This window comes from Stereum hirsutum (assembly GCF_000264905.1).
Source record: "Stereum hirsutum FP-91666 SS1 unplaced genomic scaffold STEHIscaffold_1, whole genome shotgun sequence".
Lineage (NCBI taxonomy): Eukaryota > Fungi > Basidiomycota > Agaricomycetes > Russulales > Stereaceae > Stereum > Stereum hirsutum.
The window spans coordinates 1076590-1095536 of record NW_006763131.1 but is presented as its reverse complement, the minus strand read 5'-3'; the positions used below and the strand labels follow the sequence as shown (position 1 = coordinate 1095536).

The 18947-nt window shown below is 52.3% G+C and overlaps 9 protein-coding genes across 9 annotated transcripts; 3 read left to right on the top strand and 6 right to left on the bottom strand.

The window, feature by feature from the left end:
- Window positions 1-292: 292 nt before the first annotated feature.
- On the bottom strand, window positions 293-2863 carry STEHIDRAFT_136071 (uncharacterized protein). Its single transcript, XM_007298546.1, has 2 exons — window positions 2350-2863; window positions 293-2285 (listed from the first exon to the last, which is right to left on the bottom strand). Exons 1-2 carry the CDS (start codon window positions 2795-2797, stop codon window positions 520-522), a joined length of 2214 nt encoding a protein of 737 aa, XP_007298608.1. The 5' UTR covers window positions 2798-2863; the 3' UTR covers window positions 293-519.
- Window positions 2864-3628: 765 nt separating this feature from the next.
- STEHIDRAFT_164389 (uncharacterized protein) lies at window positions 3629-4669 on the top strand. Its single transcript, XM_007298545.1, has 7 exons — window positions 3629-3823; window positions 3878-3897; window positions 3958-4017; window positions 4084-4106; window positions 4157-4227; window positions 4296-4373; window positions 4451-4669. The coding sequence occupies exons 1-7, from the start codon at window positions 3750-3752 to the stop codon at window positions 4461-4463; spliced, it is 339 nt and encodes a 112-aa protein (XP_007298607.1). The 5' UTR covers window positions 3629-3749; the 3' UTR covers window positions 4464-4669.
- A 397-nt stretch (window positions 4670-5066) lies between these two features.
- STEHIDRAFT_70483 (AAA-domain-containing protein) lies at window positions 5067-7155 on the top strand. The gene is made up of 8 exons (XM_007298068.1): window positions 5067-5117; window positions 5171-5282; window positions 5372-5540; window positions 5635-5970; window positions 6032-6262; window positions 6320-6451; window positions 6514-6815; window positions 6882-7155. The coding sequence occupies exons 1-8, from the start codon at window positions 5097-5099 to the stop codon at window positions 6896-6898; spliced, it is 1320 nt and encodes a 439-aa protein (XP_007298130.1). The 5' UTR covers window positions 5067-5096; the 3' UTR covers window positions 6899-7155.
- Window positions 7156-7388: 233 nt separating this feature from the next.
- Window positions 7389-9109, bottom strand: STEHIDRAFT_151371 (uncharacterized protein; the record flags this gene model as incomplete). Its single annotated transcript, XM_007298544.1, has 3 exons — window positions 7389-8581; window positions 8636-8730; window positions 8799-9109. The coding sequence occupies 3 exons, from the start codon at window positions 9107-9109 to the stop codon at window positions 7389-7391; spliced, it is 1599 nt and encodes a 532-aa protein (XP_007298606.1).
- A 289-nt stretch (window positions 9110-9398) lies between these two features.
- Window positions 9399-9883, bottom strand: STEHIDRAFT_151370 (uncharacterized protein; the record flags this gene model as incomplete). Its single annotated transcript, XM_007298543.1, has 3 exons — window positions 9399-9510; window positions 9573-9700; window positions 9758-9883. The coding sequence occupies 3 exons, from the start codon at window positions 9881-9883 to the stop codon at window positions 9399-9401; spliced, it is 366 nt and encodes a 121-aa protein (XP_007298605.1).
- A 244-nt stretch (window positions 9884-10127) lies between these two features.
- STEHIDRAFT_136068 (SET domain-containing protein) lies at window positions 10128-11689 on the bottom strand (the record flags this gene model as incomplete). Its single annotated transcript, XM_007298542.1, has 2 exons — window positions 10128-10886; window positions 10947-11689. The coding sequence occupies 2 exons, from the start codon at window positions 11687-11689 to the stop codon at window positions 10241-10243; spliced, it is 1389 nt and encodes a 462-aa protein (XP_007298604.1). The 3' UTR covers window positions 10128-10240.
- A 1138-nt stretch (window positions 11690-12827) lies between these two features.
- Window positions 12828-13470, top strand: STEHIDRAFT_143495 (uncharacterized protein). The gene is made up of 3 exons (XM_007298541.1): window positions 12828-13081; window positions 13156-13245; window positions 13307-13470. The coding sequence occupies exons 1-3, from the start codon at window positions 12917-12919 to the stop codon at window positions 13442-13444; spliced, it is 393 nt and encodes a 130-aa protein (XP_007298603.1). The 5' UTR covers window positions 12828-12916; the 3' UTR covers window positions 13445-13470.
- Window positions 13471-13543: 73 nt separating this feature from the next.
- STEHIDRAFT_70480 (uncharacterized protein) lies at window positions 13544-16672 on the bottom strand. The gene is made up of 7 exons (XM_007298067.1): window positions 16569-16672; window positions 16440-16495; window positions 16278-16380; window positions 15929-16205; window positions 15682-15863; window positions 15164-15623; window positions 13544-15102 (listed from the first exon to the last, which is right to left on the bottom strand). Exons 1-7 carry the CDS (start codon window positions 16602-16604, stop codon window positions 13685-13687), a joined length of 2532 nt encoding a protein of 843 aa, XP_007298129.1. The 5' UTR covers window positions 16605-16672; the 3' UTR covers window positions 13544-13684.
- Window positions 16673-17225: 553 nt separating this feature from the next.
- Window positions 17226-18398, bottom strand: STEHIDRAFT_151366 (uncharacterized protein; the record flags this gene model as incomplete). Its single annotated transcript, XM_007298540.1, has 2 exons — window positions 17226-18323; window positions 18384-18398. 2 exons carry the CDS (start codon window positions 18396-18398, stop codon window positions 17226-17228), a joined length of 1113 nt encoding a protein of 370 aa, XP_007298602.1.
- Window positions 18399-18947: the final 549 nt, after the last annotated feature.

The window sequence follows — 18947 nt, the reverse complement described above, 5'->3', positions numbered from 1 at the left end:
TCCTCCTGTTCCGGCGTGTACGCGATATATTTAGTTGCAGTCATCTTGGCCGGCCGTGGTGCGCGGGATGGAGTGATTTGTCGATGTTGATACCTGGATCTCAGGTTAAGGACATGATGTACCAGTACAGGCATGGATGGATACAGGACACGGTATGGTCAGACGTTCGTGGTCAAATATGCATGGTTGTGGTGTTTCGGGTCCTTGTCCGGGTTCGTGTGGCACAATGACAAATGCGGACTTCTAGTCATCCTGTTCGGTGCATGTGGGCTGTATCGTGTAGACATGCATGCAATGGTCAAGGATGATCAAGACTGTATAGCGACTATATACGATGTCTATACGATGTCTCGAGTGAGGTGGCGATGAAAAAAAAGAACCGAAAAAATGCACAATAAATAATTGATGCGTATTCGTAAGCGTCAACGTAAAAATCGTAAAGCAATTCTATTGGAGGACAGTCTGCCTGTACGTGTGTATCTCATCTCTAAACCATGAACGAAATTACCACAACCAACCTCACTGCCATGGCCCGTCCATCTGCTGTCCCTGTCCTTGCCCCTGCCCCTGTCCCTGTCCCTGCTGTTGGCCAGGACCGATAGTACTCCTCACGGACGCAGGCTCGAAAGGGGGTGCCAGGCCCGATAACGTCGATCCTCCCAGACCCGGCGGGCCCTGAAGAGAGGATGAGCTCGAGAGGCCTGATAAGCCGACTTGGGGATTGGGATTGGCGGTGGACATGGAGAGTGGTGGGGAGTGTTTCGTCGGGTTTGAGATATTGGCGTTTAGAACGGGCACTCCGGGTAGACGTTGGGCGCCGAGACCTATGGGGTGCACAGAAGGAGGAGCATGTGAATGTGGACGTTGCACTGGGCCGATGGGGCGGGGTGGTTGTATTCCTGCACCGCCGACACCGACGCCGACGCCAACACCTGCTCCGTTCCCGCTACCGCCACTATTGACATTGACTAGATTCGGGGGGTTGACCATGGGGTTCATGCCTGGGTTGATGTTGAATCCGTTCATGTTGACGTTGTTCAGGGAGTGTCGGGGGTGGTGTTGGTGTTGGGTGTGGTGCAGTGGGATGAAGGGGATGTGGCGTTTGTTGAGCATTGGGGGGACACGGTGTTGGAGATGTGGTGGCGCATGAGGGTGTTGATTTACCGTGTGTGGAGGCGAGAGCCCGAATGCGTGCAGGCCGGGCCTGGGGACGGGATTGAGATTAAACGGGACGTGTGGGGGTTGGAGGCGGGGATTGTGGAGGAAGGCAGTGTTGTTGCTGTTGGACGTGGATGGGGGCATGGAGATGGGCATGGGAATGGGTGCGTTGCTGAAAACAGAGGCAAGATCGGGGAGGGACTGTTCAGAGGGGATTATAGCGTCGTCGTCGAGGTTGGGATGCGAAGAGGCGACGTAGCCGTATGGATCGGCTTCGATCTGTTCACGTTCTAGTTGTAGCTCGCGTAGCTTGTCCTCCAGCTCGCCGACGAGACCACTACTGAGAGTGGCTGAATCCTGACTGGGCGCACTGTCCTCCTCATTTCCACAGGACGCCTCCTTCTCGTCCTTTGCAACCCATGTGTCTTCTGCCTCGTCGTTCGAGCTATTCCCGAATTCATCCAACTCCGTCGGCGCCTGGCCAGCCAACTTCTCCTTCCTAGCTCTCAACTTCTCGACCTTCGCATCTAAACTCGCCAGTTCGGCCTTCCCTGGTGCCAACCTTGCTACAAGATCCGCCTCTGCCTTCTCCCTCCTAGCTCTCCACTCCGCCGCACGATCCCTGACCCCATTACACCTCGCCTCCACAATCGCCAATTCTTCCTCTTTTTCCTTCCTCTCCGCCTCAACTCCCACCGTCTCTTCCTCCACCTCTTCCTTGCCCCTTGCAGCCTGCTTCATCGCCTCTTCCAAGGCTCTCACCTTCTGTCTCGCCCTCGCATCAGCCGTCGAATGCTTCTGAGACGCCTTCTTCAACGAGGTGATGTCCGAACGGAGCGCAGACGACGACTTTTGTGCGTCTCGCCGTGTTTGCTTGAGTGTGCTCAGGAGGGTGGCGTTTTCGGACTGGAGGGTGGCGAGGTTGGAGTTTAAGACGGCGATGTATTCTTCGATGGTTTGGGGTATGGTCGGTTGGGCGGTGGGTTGCGTTGTGTGCAGAGGTTGGTGGTTTGTGGAGATTGAGGGTGTTGGGGAGGGGGGACGGGATGGAGGAGAGGTCGGAAGAGAGGTGGAAGAGGGAATGCGGTCTGCGTGATCTGTGCTGGTGTCGTTGTCTGGATGTGTGGCTGGAGTGAGTAAATTGCATTGAACTAATTGAATGATGGTCTGAGAAAATTTGAGGCAACGCACGTTGGGATTCGGTCGTGATCTGACCCTTGACCCTCTCTTCACCCGGGATGACACCCAGTTCGATATCATACTGCCGGCCAGGCATAAGCCCATATATGATAATTACCGCCTCGTCCGCTTCGTCGTCTACTCGTATGAGCACACGCTGCCAAGGTGCGCCGTTCACAGTGACTGAAAGGCCCTTCGACAAAGCATCAGAGATGATGCGCTGAGACCGAGAGCCGGAGGCGACGGGCTGTCCAGGAGAAGTATCTCCTGCTCCGTCATCTTCGTCATCAGAGTGAGCATCATCGCCATCTAAGATCAGAGACAGATTTGTGTGGGCTGAGAGGGATGAGAGGATAAAGGTGGCGGAGACGGAGGTCAATTCTCGGACGGAGAGCGAGAGCCTTGGCGTCCATGGTCGAATTGAATGCCAACGATTATTTGGATTGGAGTCTTGGGACATAAGAACAGCACTTTCGTATTTCGTTGTGTGTATAGTTCTGCTGAGCACGGAAGCCTAGAGACTGAAGAAGATGGTGGTCGTGGATGAAGCGAGGCTCAGCGCTCGCCCGTGCGCAAATATTGCGTGTGGCGATGGGTGGCGGTGGAAAGTTCCTGTTGGCGCAAGTTTGAGCTTGTCGTGAGTCAGCCATTCATCGGGAACCGTCACCACGTGCACGGTGGCAGCCCCGCCCACCAATACTACATTCTCTACCTGTTTTGCGATTCGTCTTTATTTCTCTGACATTTGTGATACACTTGGGCTGAACGGAAATCGTGCGCGAGGTGCCACCCGGGGATAACATTGAAAGGTGTGCTAGGAGGGGGGCGTATTGGTACGGAAGTCCGATCCCAAAACCCAAACTTCGGGTAGTTCTGTACTCAAGGTTTGGGAGGATTGCTGTACTTTTGTGGATCGGGTAGTCCAAATAAGGGCGCCTTCCGTACTCACGAGGGATTGGACCTTCTCCCAGACGAACACCTAAAACACCGTCAATTTGACACAGAATGGTCTGTGCAGTGGCGTATAGTGTTGGAGAGTGAAGGTTGGCGACCAAGCCTGAACACATACAACAAAATTGTACGCATAGTGATCAGACCTAGGCAGTCCTGCCAACTTTCCGTACGCACAAGGGCAGTTCAAGGGATCGGACCAAGAGGCAAATCCAGGCCAGTCATGTACGCACAGGATCAGACCTCGCGTCGCATTTGCCACCAAAACTGTACGCATAAGGATCGAACCTCGATACCAATACGCCCCCCTCCTGGTGTGCTCGACACCGTGCTGTGTAATGGCGTTTGAAGCCCCTCTGAGCGCTGTCACAAGCTTTGTATAGGTCCCCATCTTCCTTTCTTTCTACTAGCTCTCTGCGAAAGTTACTGGTCATCAGCTGGATTCTTGATCTGGCTTTTCAATGGCTCTGGGAACCCTGGCTGCCCTTGGCTTGTTGGCTTTCTTCCGCATCGGCCAGTTCGCTGTTCACACCCCGTTCGTCTTCCTTCACTGACAGTCTCGAATACATCGTATTCTAATATCCATCAGTGCTAGCATATCTCAGTGCAGTGAGATCCTTCAGATTTCCCACAACCTTGCAGATCATGGCCTGACCAGATTCTTTACAGAGCCCGCCACCATAACATGGTCCGGAGGGTCTGAGCCATTCGTTGCCCATATCACTCGTGGTGACTATAACGTCGTATTTGCATTATGCACTCTTTCTGACATCATGGCTTTATTTCATTTGACAGGTGGGACGCCCAAGGCGGCTCCGGTAGGCGGTCGTTCTCAGTTACTTTGGCACCCCCTGACGAACTTAATCAGCTCGAATATTTGGGCCCGCAGAACGGTCACTCACTGACCTGGACGCCTAACTTTGCAGCTGGGTCCTCTATGTATGTAAGCGAAAGGAGACAATGTTGTGCTTTCACTGACTACCACGCCTCCGTTCCTCCTGCATCAGCGCTATCGTGATCAAGGACGCGAACGGAAATGCTGCTGCATCAGCACCGATGACCGTCAAGGAGAGTGACGATTATAGGTATGTGGCGTTATCTGCTTCAAATAGACCCCAACAGCTTTTGGAACTCAAGGTTTCACTGTCTTTGCATCAAATAGCTGTCTTGCATGAACCGGGTATGTGTGGCGACAGAGACAGCGATTAGCCTACTTCGTTCTTTTTGTTGGGATGGGTATGATTCTTCATGATCTTCATTTTATTTATTTGTTGCTCTTTCAAGTTATATCTATCGTGGTGTATCGTTACAGAGTCGTAAATTCGTGATTGCAACCGCACTGTGATTCAGATATTATCGTTGATCCATATCGTGAGGCAGTCAAAGCATGCTTGAAGATTTCCATAAATTCGCTAATTACATGGAACCGTGCCTGGCTAACTCATCAAAGGAGTTGCCTACAATGACACGAATCCTCAAAGTTAGATGTCCACCTCAGGTCTGATGTGGCGCCCCTGTGGCACCAAACAACGTACGAAAGGCCATCGAGCACGAGGTCTGAGTCTTGAGTGCTTCGTCTACAATCAAACAAAGGTGCTCAGTCAAAGTTAAAGAGCCTTTATCATTCGGACTCTATGATCATGTACAAAGGCGTTCATGACGATGAGGTGGTACGGGTCAAATGCTATCGGATTGGGAAAGCATTTCCGGCCGGGACCCGGACAAACTGATCGCAGCGGGCAAAGCAGTTCGAGCTTGTCGCGGTTGCCCCTCATTCTCCCCGTCATCCTCCCCTCCGCCCCCTAGCTATGTCAGGCAACAATCTCGATGTGAGTATGGTAGTAACCCTCGTGTTCTTGCTCTGATAATGCTACATGCTCAGCGTGCGATTGAACTTGTTCAACGCGCTATCGAGGAAGACACCAAACAGAACTACGCAGAAGCGTATAAACAGTATCAGAATGCCCTTGACTACTTCATGCTTGCTCTCAAATGTGCGCCTATTCTATTCATTCCTCGGGCAATCAGCGGTCTTACATATGGCTCCATATCAAACCTCATGCATTGACTTGCGTTTATATAGACGAGAGGAATGACAAGTCGAAAGCACTGATTCGGACCAAGATCAGCGAGTATCTCGCGCGAGCAGAAACACTCAAGGAGCACCTTCAGGCGGCGACAGAGAAACGCTCTAAGCGTGCGATGGGTGCTGATGGTGTCGCAAACGGTGGCACAGGGGGAGGAGGAAAGAAGTGCGTCCATTTACATTCCATTCTCTTGCAGTCCTTTGTCTCTGACATCCATCAATTATATCGTTGTACGTGCTCATGATATTTGGCTATGCAGGAAAGACGATGAAGACGGAGACGTGGACCCAGAAATAAAGAAACTGCGAGCAGGACTTGCTGGTGCTATCATCGTCGACAAGCCAAATGTTCGTTGGGATGACGTCGCTGGGCTCGAGGCCGCGAAGGAATCCCTGAAGGAGGCCGTCATTCTACCTATCAAATTCCCTCATCTCTTCACCGGAAAACGAACGCCTTGGCGAGGCATATTGCTATATGGACCTCCGGGGACAGGAAAGAGTTATTTGGCGAAGGCAGTCGCGACCGAGGCGAAGAGCACGTTCTTCAGTGTCAGTTCGAGTGATTTGGTCAGTAAGTGGCAAGGTGACTCCGAACGGTGCGTAGTTTCCTTGGCATGGATGAGGGAATGCGCGAGTTGATGAATGGGGAAACCTCAGGCTGGTCAAGCAGCTGTTCCAAATGGCACGAGAATCAAAGCCAGCTATCATCTTCATCGACGAGGTCGACTCTCTCGCAGGGACGCGTAACGAAGGAGAATCAGAGGGTTCAAGACGAATCAAGACGGAGTTCTTGGTGCAGATGAATGGCGTGGGCCACGATGACACGGGTGTTCTTGTTCTCGGTGCCACGAACATTCCATGGCAACTGGATCCCGCCATCAAGCGTCGGTGCGTAGTTCGATACATGTCTTTTGAGAGCTCCAACTCATCCATGCAAGCTGCTAGGTTTGAGAAGCGAATTTACATCCCACTTCCAGGTATCGAGGCCCGGAAGAACATGTTCAAGATACACGTCGGTACCACACCTTGCGAACTCTCAGAGAAGGATTATCGCACTCTGGCGGCAAATTCAGAAGGGTCAGTACATTGCCAATCGAAGATGGTGTCGCTTTTTGGCTGACTATTGCGTGATGTGACAGATATTCCGGCTCAGATATCGCCGTCGTCGTCCGTGATGCCCTCATGCAACCCGTCCGCAAAGTCCTTTCCGCCACACACTTCAAGCCGGTACCTTCAGAAAAGGATCCAAATTTGACACAGTGGACTCCATGCTCTCCCGGCGATCCGGACGCGGTGGAGAAGAGCTGGACCGAAGTCGAGAGCGAAGAGTTGCAGGAACCACCACTGCGGTTTGCAGACTTCGTGAAGTCACTGGATAGCGTGCGTCCGACAGTGAACGAAGAGGATATCCGGAAGCACGATGAATGGACGAAGGAGAGTGGTAAGTGTCACCTACATTCTGTTCTCAAGTCTTACAGAACTGACCTCGTTATATGTGGTTGTATAGGCGCTGATGGTGCATGACAAGCGTTACCACTGCCGTCTTCTCTACCCGAACCTTCCTTTCCACTGTTCCGTGCACCCTCGTCGCTCTATCAACTAATTCGACATCGACCTCTCAAGCGAATTGCCATTCTATCCCGTGGTCAACTCTTGTGCACAGATCAGTTATTATTGGTTCACCCTTTGTCTCATATCCACGCGTTGTATATCCTTCCATTTGTGGTCTGTCTGTGTCCAATTGTAGTGCAATTTAGCGGTGTAAGTTCCTTATGAAGTACGCGCGTTTAAGTCTGCGCCTTGTTGTTTATTATTTCCAGGCCTGCCTGTCGCCCTGTTGGGTGTCCGTGAACATTCAACCGAACCCAGTCTGAATTCTGACTGGTCGACTAGAACAGCTTCGGAATCGCAGTAGCAGGGAATTCCATCGAAGAACGAGTATATTATTCAATGACACGAGAAGACCAATAAACGCTACTTTATGCATAGCATCACGTCGATTTCCTTCAATGCGTCATGCACGAGTCGCCTGAGACGGGTTTGGAGGAAGAGGTTTCTCACGGTCTGCAGAGCCCAGAGACGCAGAAGCGACCAACGTCGAGGCCGACGAATTGTTCCTGTACAGTGAAGTCCCGGAGGTCGCCCAAGCTCTCACGCGATCTATGGGATTGTCTCCTTCCTCCTCCCTTGAAGGCATCGTTTTGACCACTTTCCTCCCTACCGAATCTGGATGAACGCGTAGGGCAGGTGGAATGGGGAGTGTGGCCCAGGTCGTACACCTTGAGAAAGTCGGCACCGTAGGCGGAGCCTGCGGATGAGTAGACTCGACAGATGTGTCCTTGTGAAGATCAAGTACTGGTGAAGTGAGATACGATGAGAGGACGTCCGAGGTTATCGATGCCGATTCCGGAATAGTCGCTAGTGATGGAGCCGATTCCAAACCTGACTGGTAGAGTTTCTGCGACTGTGAACGACTGAGGACGCTTTGGTACGGCATAGCAGAGGGTGCTGGAATTTCGCGATTGAGAGAGAGACCTGGAATAAGGTGCGCGGGGAACGGCTGGCGCGTGGATGCCCGTGGTTCTGGTTCGCGGGGTGGCGAGGGTGGAGGAAGAGACGTGCGAATGGAAGATGGGCGGGTGTCTGCGGGGGAGTCGGATGGTCCGTTCATCTTGGTCAAAAGGGCACTGATGAGAAGCGCCTTTTCAACGTCCATATCGAGCTTGGGAAGCGGCGCCTTCTCGTTGAATCTAGTAGACTCGCTGCTGACAAGACTCGACCGTCTCGACAGCTCGTCCAGTGCAGCCTGGCCGTGGAACCCACCAAAGCCTTGCACGCTGACGCTCCGTTCAGCGTCTCGGAGGAGTATGGCCTCATTTGCTCGATCGACAGCTAGCTTGCGCCGATGGTGACATGCGAGCACGAGGGCGGCAAGGAGGATGGCGCCGACGATAGACAGAGGAATAGCGAGGGCCAATGTTGGAGGTTGGTTGTGCGTAACTGCGGCGGATATCGGGGAGTGCGTAACGGGTTCGGTCGAATTTACAGGAGTGGCGGGTATGGACATAGGGTCTTGATTAGGTGCATTGGGGGGCGCTGGCGTGGATACTGTAGTTGGGCTAGCTGGCGGGTCGTTGTTGCCAGTGTCAGCGCTAGGAGGCTCAGCGGTGCCAGTATTGGATGCCGTAGAAGCAGATTGAGGATTTGCTATGGAGACACGTCAGATACATGGCCTCGGCACGCAAAAGAGAGAATACTCACGGCTGAGATTGAAAACAGGCGTGTTCGTCACTTGCCCCGTATCATCTGTCATCTGGAGGTAGTATCCAGATTGTGTCTCTGCCTTGGGTGCTGTCCTGTTGAATGGGGAATTTAGGAGAAATTAGTTTCCCTTCGTGAGGTGAACTAAAGCCAAAATACGCACACTATTGTGGCGTAAACCTCGCCAGTCTGCTGGATCTGCGGCCATATTGTCGAACCACAATCCCCACTTTCTTCACAGACACGAAACGATGGTGATGAAGTTTTTCCGGGGGCTTGCCACTTGATGTTGATACGTTCACCAGGGCCGAACGTGTCTCCCGCTGCGGGGCTCGTCCATTGGACGGAGGTAGACGGAGCGGCAGAAGAGGAAGCAGGACTCCCAGAGTCCGTAGAGTCAGACGGAGCAGAACTAGAGGCGCGTACTTGGCTGACCAGCAACACTAGGGTGGCAACCAGTGTAGTATAGCCCATGGGCTTCGGCTTATGCGAGATTGTGGTCAGTGCTGGAGCCAAGTAAGAAATAAGTGACGTTGAAGGGAGTGGAAAGCGTCAAGCCGTGCCAGCAGGTGTAGTATGGGGGATGAGTGATCGGAAGAGAAAGAAAACCGAGCTCAGAGGTGGCAATAGGAGGCTGTTTCATGGTCAGTTTCACTTCGCAGCGAGCAGTCCAAAACGAAATGTAGTAATGTTCCGATTGTCTCACCCATTCTCGACAAAAGCGCTGTGATTAAAGACACAGGATGATATAGTACAGAGAATGTCACGCAGGAGTCGAAGCTGTTGAGTCGATGTCCATCCTGTCAGCCCTTGTGCCTGGGCGTGCTTGGGCTGGTGTCTTGAGATCGAGTTTGGTGAATTCGTTCAACTGGTGCCTGACAATTGTCTCCTATGTAAGTATTCAAAGGCTTGAAAAGTGTTTTAGATGGAAGCACACCTTTTCTTATCTCGAAGTCGTTCAAGCATGGCGATAACCTCATCCTGTTCCTCAATCAACAGTTCTCCTCCGGGTAATGCGTTGGCCAGTCCTTTCGCTCGGCTCAAAGATGCCTTGAAATCGTTGGTCTGAAACATGCCCAGAAATCAGAAGTTGAAACTATATCGAAAGGGAGTAAAGTGTACAGCGTGAAGCAGAGCTTGTTTAGCTTGGGGAGTCGATGTGCTCTCCTGTTGAGTGAGCTCGAGGGTCGCCAGAAGTTTTGGGAGCAGAGACTCGAAAGCCGACGAGGGGATAGATGTGTCGGTCATGGTAAGCCACTAAGCATTTCTGGAAGCTGTTTGTTGTAACTCAGCGAAGCACTAATTGTGGCGAGACGGACTCAATGAGTGTATCGGATGCGTCTCAGACTCGGACACGCTTGGTCACATGGCGGTTGTTTGGCCTTGTTGAAATCGAAGGTTCTTGCCAAATAACATCAAATAAAACAGTGCGGAATTGGAACGGAATTATTTACATAGTTTATGTACTTCAACTCACGAAACTCATTGCAAACCAGTGTATATTACCATCGAGCCAACGATAAAGGAAGGGTATGCGGGCCGATAATACAAATTCATGCCAGTACGAGCGCAGGTGGCCGCGTTGGAGAACTTGCGTCGAAGTACTCATCCCTGCTTGGTGCTGTTGTCTCGCGCCCGCATCTTTGCTCGCAAGCCCCAGTACTCCGTCCTCTCAGGATGACTCGCCACTTTCCCCCACCCACAATCGTCCCCCTTCGCGCTCCGAGCCCTACACATTTCCGCCGCCCTGTTCGCCCACTTCTGGGCACCCTCCCGATCCTCCAGCGCACAACACGCTTTGACAAGCTTCTGTAGCACCCAAGGCCATGAAGTCTCTAACATCCACGTCTCCGCGTCTAACATTTCGACAAGCCGGAGACATTCCTTTGTGATATAGTTGTCTGGAAGACTGACGTCCTCCACCCAACACCGAAGTGAGGCCTCGTGGTCTTCGTACCAGCGGTCTGTGTTAGCGGCGTTCGTTGATAGTTCTTCGTAATGAGGTTCATACATGGCGAGGATTTTACGCCGAACATCAGAGCGCTTGGACTCGGTGGGAGGGAGTGAGCAAGTCTCGCATGTGCAGGTGAAGGCGTACTTCTGGCGAAGATCTTCTTGACGCTCGGTGCGGGGGGCCAAAGGGTACGTATAGGTGATCGTGATCTCGTCGCCGGCTGCGATTGGCTTGAGGGCTCGTATGAAGCAGGTAAAAGAATTCACATCCCATGCGAAGACGGCGTTTGGGCTGCAGCTGTGTGGTAGATGGGTTCAGCTAATGGAAAGGATATCATGACTGATGTAACTTAATTACCTGTGATTGATTCGTGACACTGTGGCACAAATAGCGACATGGTCTACAGGATAGCTTGGAAGTGGGCCGATTTGCATTGCGTTAGTGTCAAGGATGCCAGTGAGAACATCTGATCCGGATTTGCAGTTCTTGAGAGCTAGGAAACGCGCGCGATCGTCGAGCCTCATCCTATTTATGGCGCCTTGTACCATCTGTGCTTGCACGTTAGGAACGCCAGGCTTGAGTTCGGGCACCATCATGCTGCGGGGCAGGATGAGCAGTGGACGCTCAGAGATTATGCAGTCCCCTGGCTGGCGAGCGGTGGTGGCAAAGAGGCCGAGCCCAGCACCTGTGGCTGGACCTTCACGGACAAGAGAGATGGCGCTGTATGGTGAAGGGAACCCTGGGAGTGCGAGGATACCCTCTTTTGCGCCTTTAGTGATGATGCAGGCTGTCATTCGGTCGGACGAAAAGCGCGGGACGATAGGGAGAGAAGTGATGCGATAGGTGTACATTCCGTCAGGACCTGCCTTGGCTTCGTCGGTGTGCCAGTCCATGAGAGTCTTCGAGTCGACATACTCGTTGACGGGAATGATGGGGCCATGAGGAACGGGGATGGTTGCTAGTGGCGCAGACTTCAAGAGAGGTTTGTCAACCGCCTGTGTAGTGATCATAGACGATTTGTCTGCCTGAGAGGAGCGAGAAGCCCTGTGAGTGTTGCCTTTCAGCTGAGATGGATTGGGTTTGAGAAATCCCCGGCGCATGATGGTAAAGGTTCTTGGCTGAGTCGGAGTGGTCGAAACGTAGTAGATGAGATGACGGTCAGTAACTGCTCGAGAGCGTCCCGTTTTATACAGCAGGCAATGACACGTCGCGGCCTCGGAAGACAGTGCCGAGTGTCAGGAAGGCTACGTGCCACGCAGGTGTCTCTGGCCATGTCGCCTTCCTTTGTTTGTGTTGGGAAGAAAGGACCAGTGCGCCGCGGCCGTCGTGGGACCTCTCGGGTGGCACATTGGCCTCGTGTTGGGCTCAGGCAGATGTTTCCAATAGCTTGGCTCCACCATTCTTTGTCCCGCGTTTGTCTGACCATGTCCTCATCGTTGCCTGCGTGACGTTACCTCTGACACCGGATTTCTTCTTCAAAACTTTGCGGATGCTATCTGGCTGCGTAATCGTGTTGGAAGTAATATAATTACGAAGGCTCAGTTCCTGCTGTGGTGTCGTTCTATTTCTGAATAAGTATGGCAGGGCACTGCCAGCCTGTGTTAACTCAAATATTTTGCTTGAGATCATTTAGCAGACCGTCATTGCGATTCTTGTTGTCACAACTAGTATCCTGTCCCAGAAGTGCCTTGTATGCCTCCTCTGATATATCTGGCCTCGAAAACAAGTATCCCTCAGGGTGCCATCCTTGGTCTTTGTCCGTATCCAAGGCTATTCCCTTGTACCTCAGGCCTCAGCTGTCGCATGGACCGATGAAATACGCATAAAGGGTACCGAAGACACGGATGTTTGTGTCCTATTTGATCTCGGGATCTAAAGATTCGTGCCAGCCATCTACTAGCCGAGGATCCGATGATCCATTGACCGTCGTAATTGTGTCTTTGGCCCTCGAAAATATATATAAAGCCTAGTTCCTCGCCTCGATCCGCCGTCTCGTCCACCACACCACTATCATCCCTTTCATTCTTCGCCACTGTCTATCGACAACCATACATTCACGCAATTCTCTCCTTTTTTTAAAAAAATCAACTTACGTCAGCCCGCACTCTATCTCTACCATGTCCTATTCAACACATGTTCCTGGCCATCCGCGTCAATATGTCATGTCCATCTTGCCTCGAAGAGTAAGACCCAGTCCATCTCCATCGGGCTCCGAAAGCTCAGACGGCGACTCCTCTGACTCTGACTCTGCCTCTGTCTCTGCTCGTACTCAATCATCTGCACGAGCACCTGTGCTCGAGACGGCACCTGATCGTAGCGACGCGTCAATGAATGGCAAGAGCTCTGATTCTGAAACAACGTCCGGCAAGTCGCAGAGTGGCTCCAAGGCGGAAGAAGACACAGATATGGAGGAGGAAGAGGAGGAAGATGTCGATGACGAGACTGAACCAGGGCCCAGTGATCTGGATGAGCCTTGGGAGTATACATTTCGGGTTTGTGTCTGGGTCGAGTCGTTATCGTTCTAGAAGTGCGACGGCTGACTGGCCTCTCTCCCTTTGTTCTTCAGGCTGGTGATGCCGTTTGGATCCGTTATAGTGGTGACGAATGGTGTATGGCCAAAGTGAGCAGAAACACTCGCAAGGGGGCTACTCGGCAGGTAGTATTCGAATCATATTCCCCTCTTATTGTGCTCGATGCTGACTATATTGGCCGAACAGGGGGAAGGCACCTTCTATCTCGCTGTCTACCGCCCAGGCAGGGCAAACCTCCGCAAATACTTCGCACCCCTGAACGGCGAGATCAAGCCTGATACCCCACGGACGAGGAGGTTGTTGAGGGAGGCTGGTTTACTGTAAACTTGTTGTGAGCGATTAGCACGAAGACACCCTTGTAGACAGAGAATACACAAAGACAGCCTTGTGGCACGGTATCATTGTTTTTTGTTTTTTTGTTTTGGCCTTTGCAATCACTGGCACGAATCGCCCGTTAGAGGTGCGGGCCCAACGTGCATGCATGAAACGTGAACATAAATCCTAGGTTCTCAAGATACAGAAAGAACAGATAGTACCTCAACTCAAGAGGCCAACATCACCGAATCATGTCGTCCCGTTTACTCCCTCAGATTCCGCCATAACCTGCTCGTTCAACCTCTCCGCCTCCTCCATGACCCTCTCCTCCAACGTACTGACTCTCCTCTCATGCTCCTCCTTCTCATCCACCAACTCCTTATACACCGATTGCAAGCCCTGCTCTCTCCTCTCCAACACCTCTACCTCCTCCCTCAACTTGCTCACCCTAGCCGGGCCGACCGCGGTCTCGTTCATTCTCAAGCGTTCGAACGATTTGAGGTCGATCGTCGTGTTGGTGAATTGCTCGAATGCATGTGCGAGCCGTTTGGTAAGGTCGGTTGAGCGGTTGATGTACCCGCCGAGAGTGATACCGAGTTTCTTCTCGACTTTGGCGGCGCGGGCTGCTTCACGGCCCATGGTCGCACGGTGCTCTTCCAGGAGGGAGGAATATCCAGCAATGCGGGCTTCTGGACTCAGGGAAGAGGATTCTACCCAGCGGCCAGACGAAGTGTCGTATGCAAGTTCTTCTTTGAGTGCTGCCCAGGATGAACTTGGATTGATCGTCTCGTCCTTCGAAAGAGCAATAACACCGTCCTTGACTTGTTCGGGAGGCGCGCCTGGGAATCCTACAGCAGTCGCGAGCTCAAGCTGAATGGCCTCTTTCGCAGCAGCAATATACTCGTCTTCGGGCATCTCGTACGTCGACTGTGTGCCACCTGGGGTGGAAGTCCCAGGCACTGGATGTGCGATTGAGTCATGCTGTAATAACTGTGCGACCTCCATATCCACGAGCCTCTGGGCCTTTTCTAACTCCGACTCGCCAGCGGGTACAAGACTGAGGTCTTTGAGTAGTTGATCGAGATCCACGTTCGGTGGCCGAGGAAGTCCGAGTTGGACGGGCATGGAACGACGAGCGAGAGCTTTCCGTTCTTCCTCTTCCCGCTTCTTCTTCAGCCTTGCGTCTCGCTCAGCAGCATCCTCCTCAGAAAGAACCATCCCATCTGCCTGGGCACCTTCCTCATCTTCGTCATCTGGGACGAGCAGTTCGAAGTTGTTTTCCGGTTTCGGTAGGCTCATGAAGCCAGCCTTGAGTGACCTCTTTGCTGACGCCGCACGCATACGTTGCTCACGAGGGGTGTCTCCAACGAACGAGGTCCCGTCCTCAGGGTTGATACTCAGATTGTCGCGCATGGGTGTACGAAGGGGTGTCGCTGCAACACTAGCGCCAGCGTCTGTTCGGGGAGTGGCTCCAACGTCTCGAGAGCGGTTGAGAGGAGTGGTGAGTGGATTGGGGGTGAATGCGGTTTGGTGGCGAGGTGTGGCTCCTTCGAAGCCGGTGCCCCCTGCTTCGGAGACATGCATGGGTGTGTTCTCGTCGCCGAGGAGTGGGGTCTGAGCGACGGTCATGTTTCGTAGATTTCGCGCTTCCAACATGATGTTGTCCTCTGGGGTACATAATCAGATTAGTACAGCATAGATATAGATATTCAGGCAGAATGCACATACGCTGAGGAGCCGTGCGTGGTGTTCTGGCCATCTTCGCCTTATCAAACCCTTCATACTCGCCCAGCAATTGGCCACTAGCGTCATCCCCCTCACCCATCAACGCCTTCGCATTCTGATCCGCCTGCCCAATCTTCACAATCTCTTCCAACTCTGCCTCCCCAACCTGCGCTGACGGCAGCACCAATTTACTCCGTCTCCCGATCGACTCAGCCTCTTTCAACTTCTGAATTTGCGCGTCCCTGGCGGCAATGAACTTTGTCTGATGGGGCCCACCATTTTCACCCTCCTTGTTCTTCCGTTGCCGCTTCTTACGCTCAGCCTCTTCTTCTTCTGGCTTGCGCTTGTTTTCGAGGCGACGCAAGGTTTGGCCGACGGGAGCGGAGGCGATGCGAGCTTGTTCCTCGGAGGTGTCGTAGAAACCTGGAGCGGGTTTCTTCTCAAAGGGAATATCCGCGTTGTACTAAACAAACGATGTGTCAGTGTATGGAAGATAGATGATAAATAATGATTGGACGCACGTCCATGCCCTTCTTCTTCGACTTGTGGCGCATAATGATGCCCGCTGCCTTCAACTCGCGCTTCTTTTGCAAGACCGCCAACCGTCGAGCCTCTTCCAATTGACGTTCTCTAGCTTTCCGCTTGGCCTTCTTACCCTGAGTGTTGGCAAGACGAGCACGGGCTTCGGACAACATCTCCTTCTCTAGATGACAGAACCGTCTAGCCTGTCAGCACCTTAACATACGCAAACAAAAGCGTTCAACGCACCATCTTCGTCCATGTCAATAGGATCTGGCCTCGCTGGCTTCGTCTCTGGGTCGGGGTCAATCTCTCCTGGTCTCAACCTCCTCACATCATCCACTCCGGGTCCCGCGTCACCAGGCCCAGCAAGCCCCAGCTCCTCGTTCTCCTTTGCTTCAGCTTCGTCGAGAAGCTTTTGGTAGCGTTCGAGACATTGTGTCGCTGTGCGACCGACGATGGGGGCTATGGTGCGCCATTGGGTGGGCATGAGCTTGGCAAGGTGGAGGAGTTTCTCGTCTTCTTCCTGTAGACGGAAGGTGAAGAATGCGAATGTCTGAGAAAGTATACAAGAAGGAAGAAAAGAAGTAAGACGCACTTTTGACCATTCTGTCTTCTTGATGGAAGGGTCCAACCACTCATACCACCGAGCCTTGCACTGTTTCGGAGTCTTTCGAACCAGAAGAGACGAGATACGGGCCCTATATACACTCCGTCTCAACACCCCATCATATAAATACTAACTTGTAGATGTACGCACCATTGGTTCTTGCCGTACTTCGCGATAGCAGCCTTCAGAACTTCATCCTCCGTATTCTACAACGTAAGGCGAAGGCAACGCGACGTGAGCTTGAAAACGCGATAGCAGAGTGTAGATTGTGTGGCGTACCTTCCAAACGCCACCTTTGATGATAATGCGGACCATGGTACCGTGCAGCAAATGAAGCAGACAGACCAGCCAATAGTGCTTGCGGGGAAGGAGAGGGAAATCTGCAGGACGTTGGTGTGTGCAGGGGAAGCCGACGCCGACGCATCGTCAGCCACCACCCCACGTGGCGCTATCGGGGATATCCGAGTCGCCTGAGGCTTGAGCGCCCGTTCAGTAGACTGCAACCATCTCCCACATTAAGATTCCTCCCTCACATGGCACCACCAAAGCTGTTCATCTTGATGTCATTCTACCCATGAAAGATGAATATATGCAGCAAATTGTGCGTGGGGGGAAGACCTACGAATTTCGACGGTACCTTATAGCGTCTTCGGTGAAACGCGTATGGGATTCATGGTGTAGCTTGCGGCAGAAGATCGGACGTAGGTCGCAATAATGTATGGTGGATATTTATGGATAGTTCAGAATTCAGTTGCCAGTGGGATTCGTCGTCCATTGACCGAGATGGCTGTATTCTTGGTAAACAGTGATCCCATAATATTCACGCGTATCGTACACATACCTACAGTAGCTATCATATCTCAATCCGAGTCTCAACCCACTCCCTCGAAGCGTATTGGGGACCTGCGACAGGCCGAAAGCGTACTATCCCACCCGTTAATTACGATTGACACAATCTTGAAGACGAACACCTCCGAGCTCGGCATTTTCGCTCCTCGCAAACAACATGGCAAAATAATGTACCGTATATCCTCTGAAAAGGCGAAACGGTTCTGCGACCCACAAGTCGACTTCCTTGCAGAGCACTCCAAAATCCTTCTTGCTTTCCTTAAACTTCTTCCAGGACAACACGTACTCGAGCCCGGCGTCGCAGAGATATCGATAGGCGTCTTTCCCCAAAACCAACGATTTCGAGATCTTCGCACCGGACCAGTCCATGATCAGGGGAGTGTAGACGATGAGGAGGGGCTTGTGTATATTGCGCCACAACATCTGCTCCTGCCAGAACCCGGCGTAGTCGCTGCCGCAGACTTGGATGTATCCATGATCCACATTCTCGTAGTAACGCCCGATGACGAGGTTGAAGAGCTGGCAGTTGAACTGCAAGCGGTGACACTCAGAGGCGATGTTGACTATGAAACGACCGTGATAGGGGCATTTGAACTGGATAATGTCGTTCTCATCGTCATAGACGTTATGATTGCCGTATTTGTCGACAAGGCGACAAGAAGGCTCGGGGCAGGAGGAACGGATGGCGATCTGTTCAGAGGAAGGTTGAAGAGACACACCCAGTGAATTGCGATCCCGAACGATATCGCGGACCACGTCTGGTATGCCATCCTGGCGTAGAAACTCGTCCTCCATGCGGAGTTTGTAGTCAACACCGTATCTAGTCCCGAGTACGGCGAGAATGTCTTCGTAGTCCTCGATGATCAAACGTCCAGAGTCGCGCAGGCCCTTCTGATAGACGGTGCCACCTATGTTGATCTGTTCTGCCTTAGCATTGTCCCATAAGTCGACCACGACGTATGCCTCCAAGCCTTGTCCAGTGAGTTGTTGCGCTAACGAAAAGGTCAGAATCAAGGATAGAATGGCTCCAATATGAGGGGAGCTGTTTGGTTGGATAATAATGTTGACTTCAACGACAGGGCCGTGCTGAATAAGTTTGCTGAGGTACTGCAAATAGTTTTCTTTGAATGCATAAGAGCCACCGCCGAGGGTGTCATGACTGACACCGTCATAGGCGATCGTTGGCTAGGTGGTAACCCAAGTAAGTCACCATTCATCATGTAGCTTAGGTAGAATATGGCGTACCTCGTCTTCGTTCATGGTGATAGGAAGGTCGAGGGAGGATTTGTGGTCTCAGCGCAAAGCGTAATAGCGAGAGCTTCGTGGTCGTAGTAATAGGGAGAAAGTAGGGTGAGATACTATGGGACGAGCTACACCTGGATCCTTTTATATTGTGAGCAGAGGCGCCCAAACCGTTAGGATTCGTTGTGCCCAAGAAGAGATAGACAAGATGATGAAGGACAAGCCTGAGGTCCGCCACAGCGCACTGAATTTCGTTGATGAGCAAACCCTTATTGACCGGATGGGGTGTGCTGGAGGCTTCTTCTATCTGCAAATTCGAAGCTCATCAAGGTTTCAAGGATCGGTGTATTTAGGTTTTGAACTGCGGGTATGGAGGATAAGGATCCTTCGCCGAATACAGTAAGGATCTGGACCAGGTGCATGTCCAGAAAGCGTCACCACAACAACGCCTAGTAACCGGTTGTGCCCACGAAACCCACTACACTGCACCACTGGGCAGATTATCGGGCGATTCGGAAACCACAATCGAGAAGAATGAATTGGTCTCCACGCACGATGTTCAGCAGG

What these genes read in the sequence shown, in the direction of transcription:
- STEHIDRAFT_136071 (XM_007298546.1), bottom strand. Translation starts at nt 2,797, where the DNA reads ATGTCCCAAGACTCCAATCCAAATAATCGTTGGCATTCAATTCGACCA. An exon ending in GATCACGACCGAATCCCAAC is followed by an intron (nt 2,286 to 2,349) that starts GTGCGTTGCCTC and finishes TACTCACTCCAG; the next exon opens with CCACACATCCAGACAACGAC.
- STEHIDRAFT_164389 (XM_007298545.1), top strand. Translation starts at nt 3,750, where the DNA reads ATGGCTCTGGGAACCCTGGCTGCCCTTGGCTTGTTGGCTTTCTTCCGC. An exon ending in CAGTTCGCTGTTCACACCCC is followed by an intron (nt 3,824 to 3,877) that starts GTTCGTCTTCCT and finishes AATATCCATCAG; the next exon opens with TGCTAGCATATCTCAGTGCA. An exon ending in CGTTGCCCATATCACTCGTG is followed by an intron (nt 4,018 to 4,083) that starts GTGACTATAACG and finishes TTCATTTGACAG; the next exon opens with GTGGGACGCCCAAGGCGGCT.
- STEHIDRAFT_70483 (XM_007298068.1), top strand. Translation starts at nt 5,097, where the DNA reads ATGTCAGGCAACAATCTCGAT. An exon ending in ACAGGGGGAGGAGGAAAGAA is followed by an intron (nt 5,541 to 5,634) that starts GTGCGTCCATTT and finishes TTGGCTATGCAG; the next exon opens with GAAAGACGATGAAGACGGAG. An exon ending in GATCCCGCCATCAAGCGTCG is followed by an intron (nt 6,263 to 6,319) that starts GTGCGTAGTTCG and finishes GCAAGCTGCTAG; the next exon opens with GTTTGAGAAGCGAATTTACA.
- STEHIDRAFT_143495 (XM_007298541.1), top strand. Translation starts at nt 12,917, where the DNA reads ATGAATGGCAAGAGCTCTGATTCTGAAACAACGTCCGGCAAGTCGCAG. An exon ending in CTTGGGAGTATACATTTCGG is followed by an intron (nt 13,082 to 13,155) that starts GTTTGTGTCTGG and finishes TTTGTTCTTCAG; the next exon opens with GCTGGTGATGCCGTTTGGAT. An exon ending in GCAAGGGGGCTACTCGGCAG is followed by an intron (nt 13,246 to 13,306) that starts GTAGTATTCGAA and finishes TTGGCCGAACAG; the next exon opens with GGGGAAGGCACCTTCTATCT.
- STEHIDRAFT_70480 (XM_007298067.1), bottom strand. Translation starts at nt 16,604, where the DNA reads ATGGTCCGCATTATCATCAAAGGTGGCGTTTGGAAG. An exon ending in AGAAGACAGAATGGTCAAAA is followed by an intron (nt 16,206 to 16,277) that starts GTGCGTCTTACT and finishes TTCCGTCTACAG; the next exon opens with GAAGAAGACGAGAAACTCCT. An exon ending in TATTGACATGGACGAAGATG is followed by an intron (nt 15,864 to 15,928) that starts GTGCGTTGAACG and finishes TCTGTCATCTAG; the next exon opens with AGAAGGAGATGTTGTCCGAA.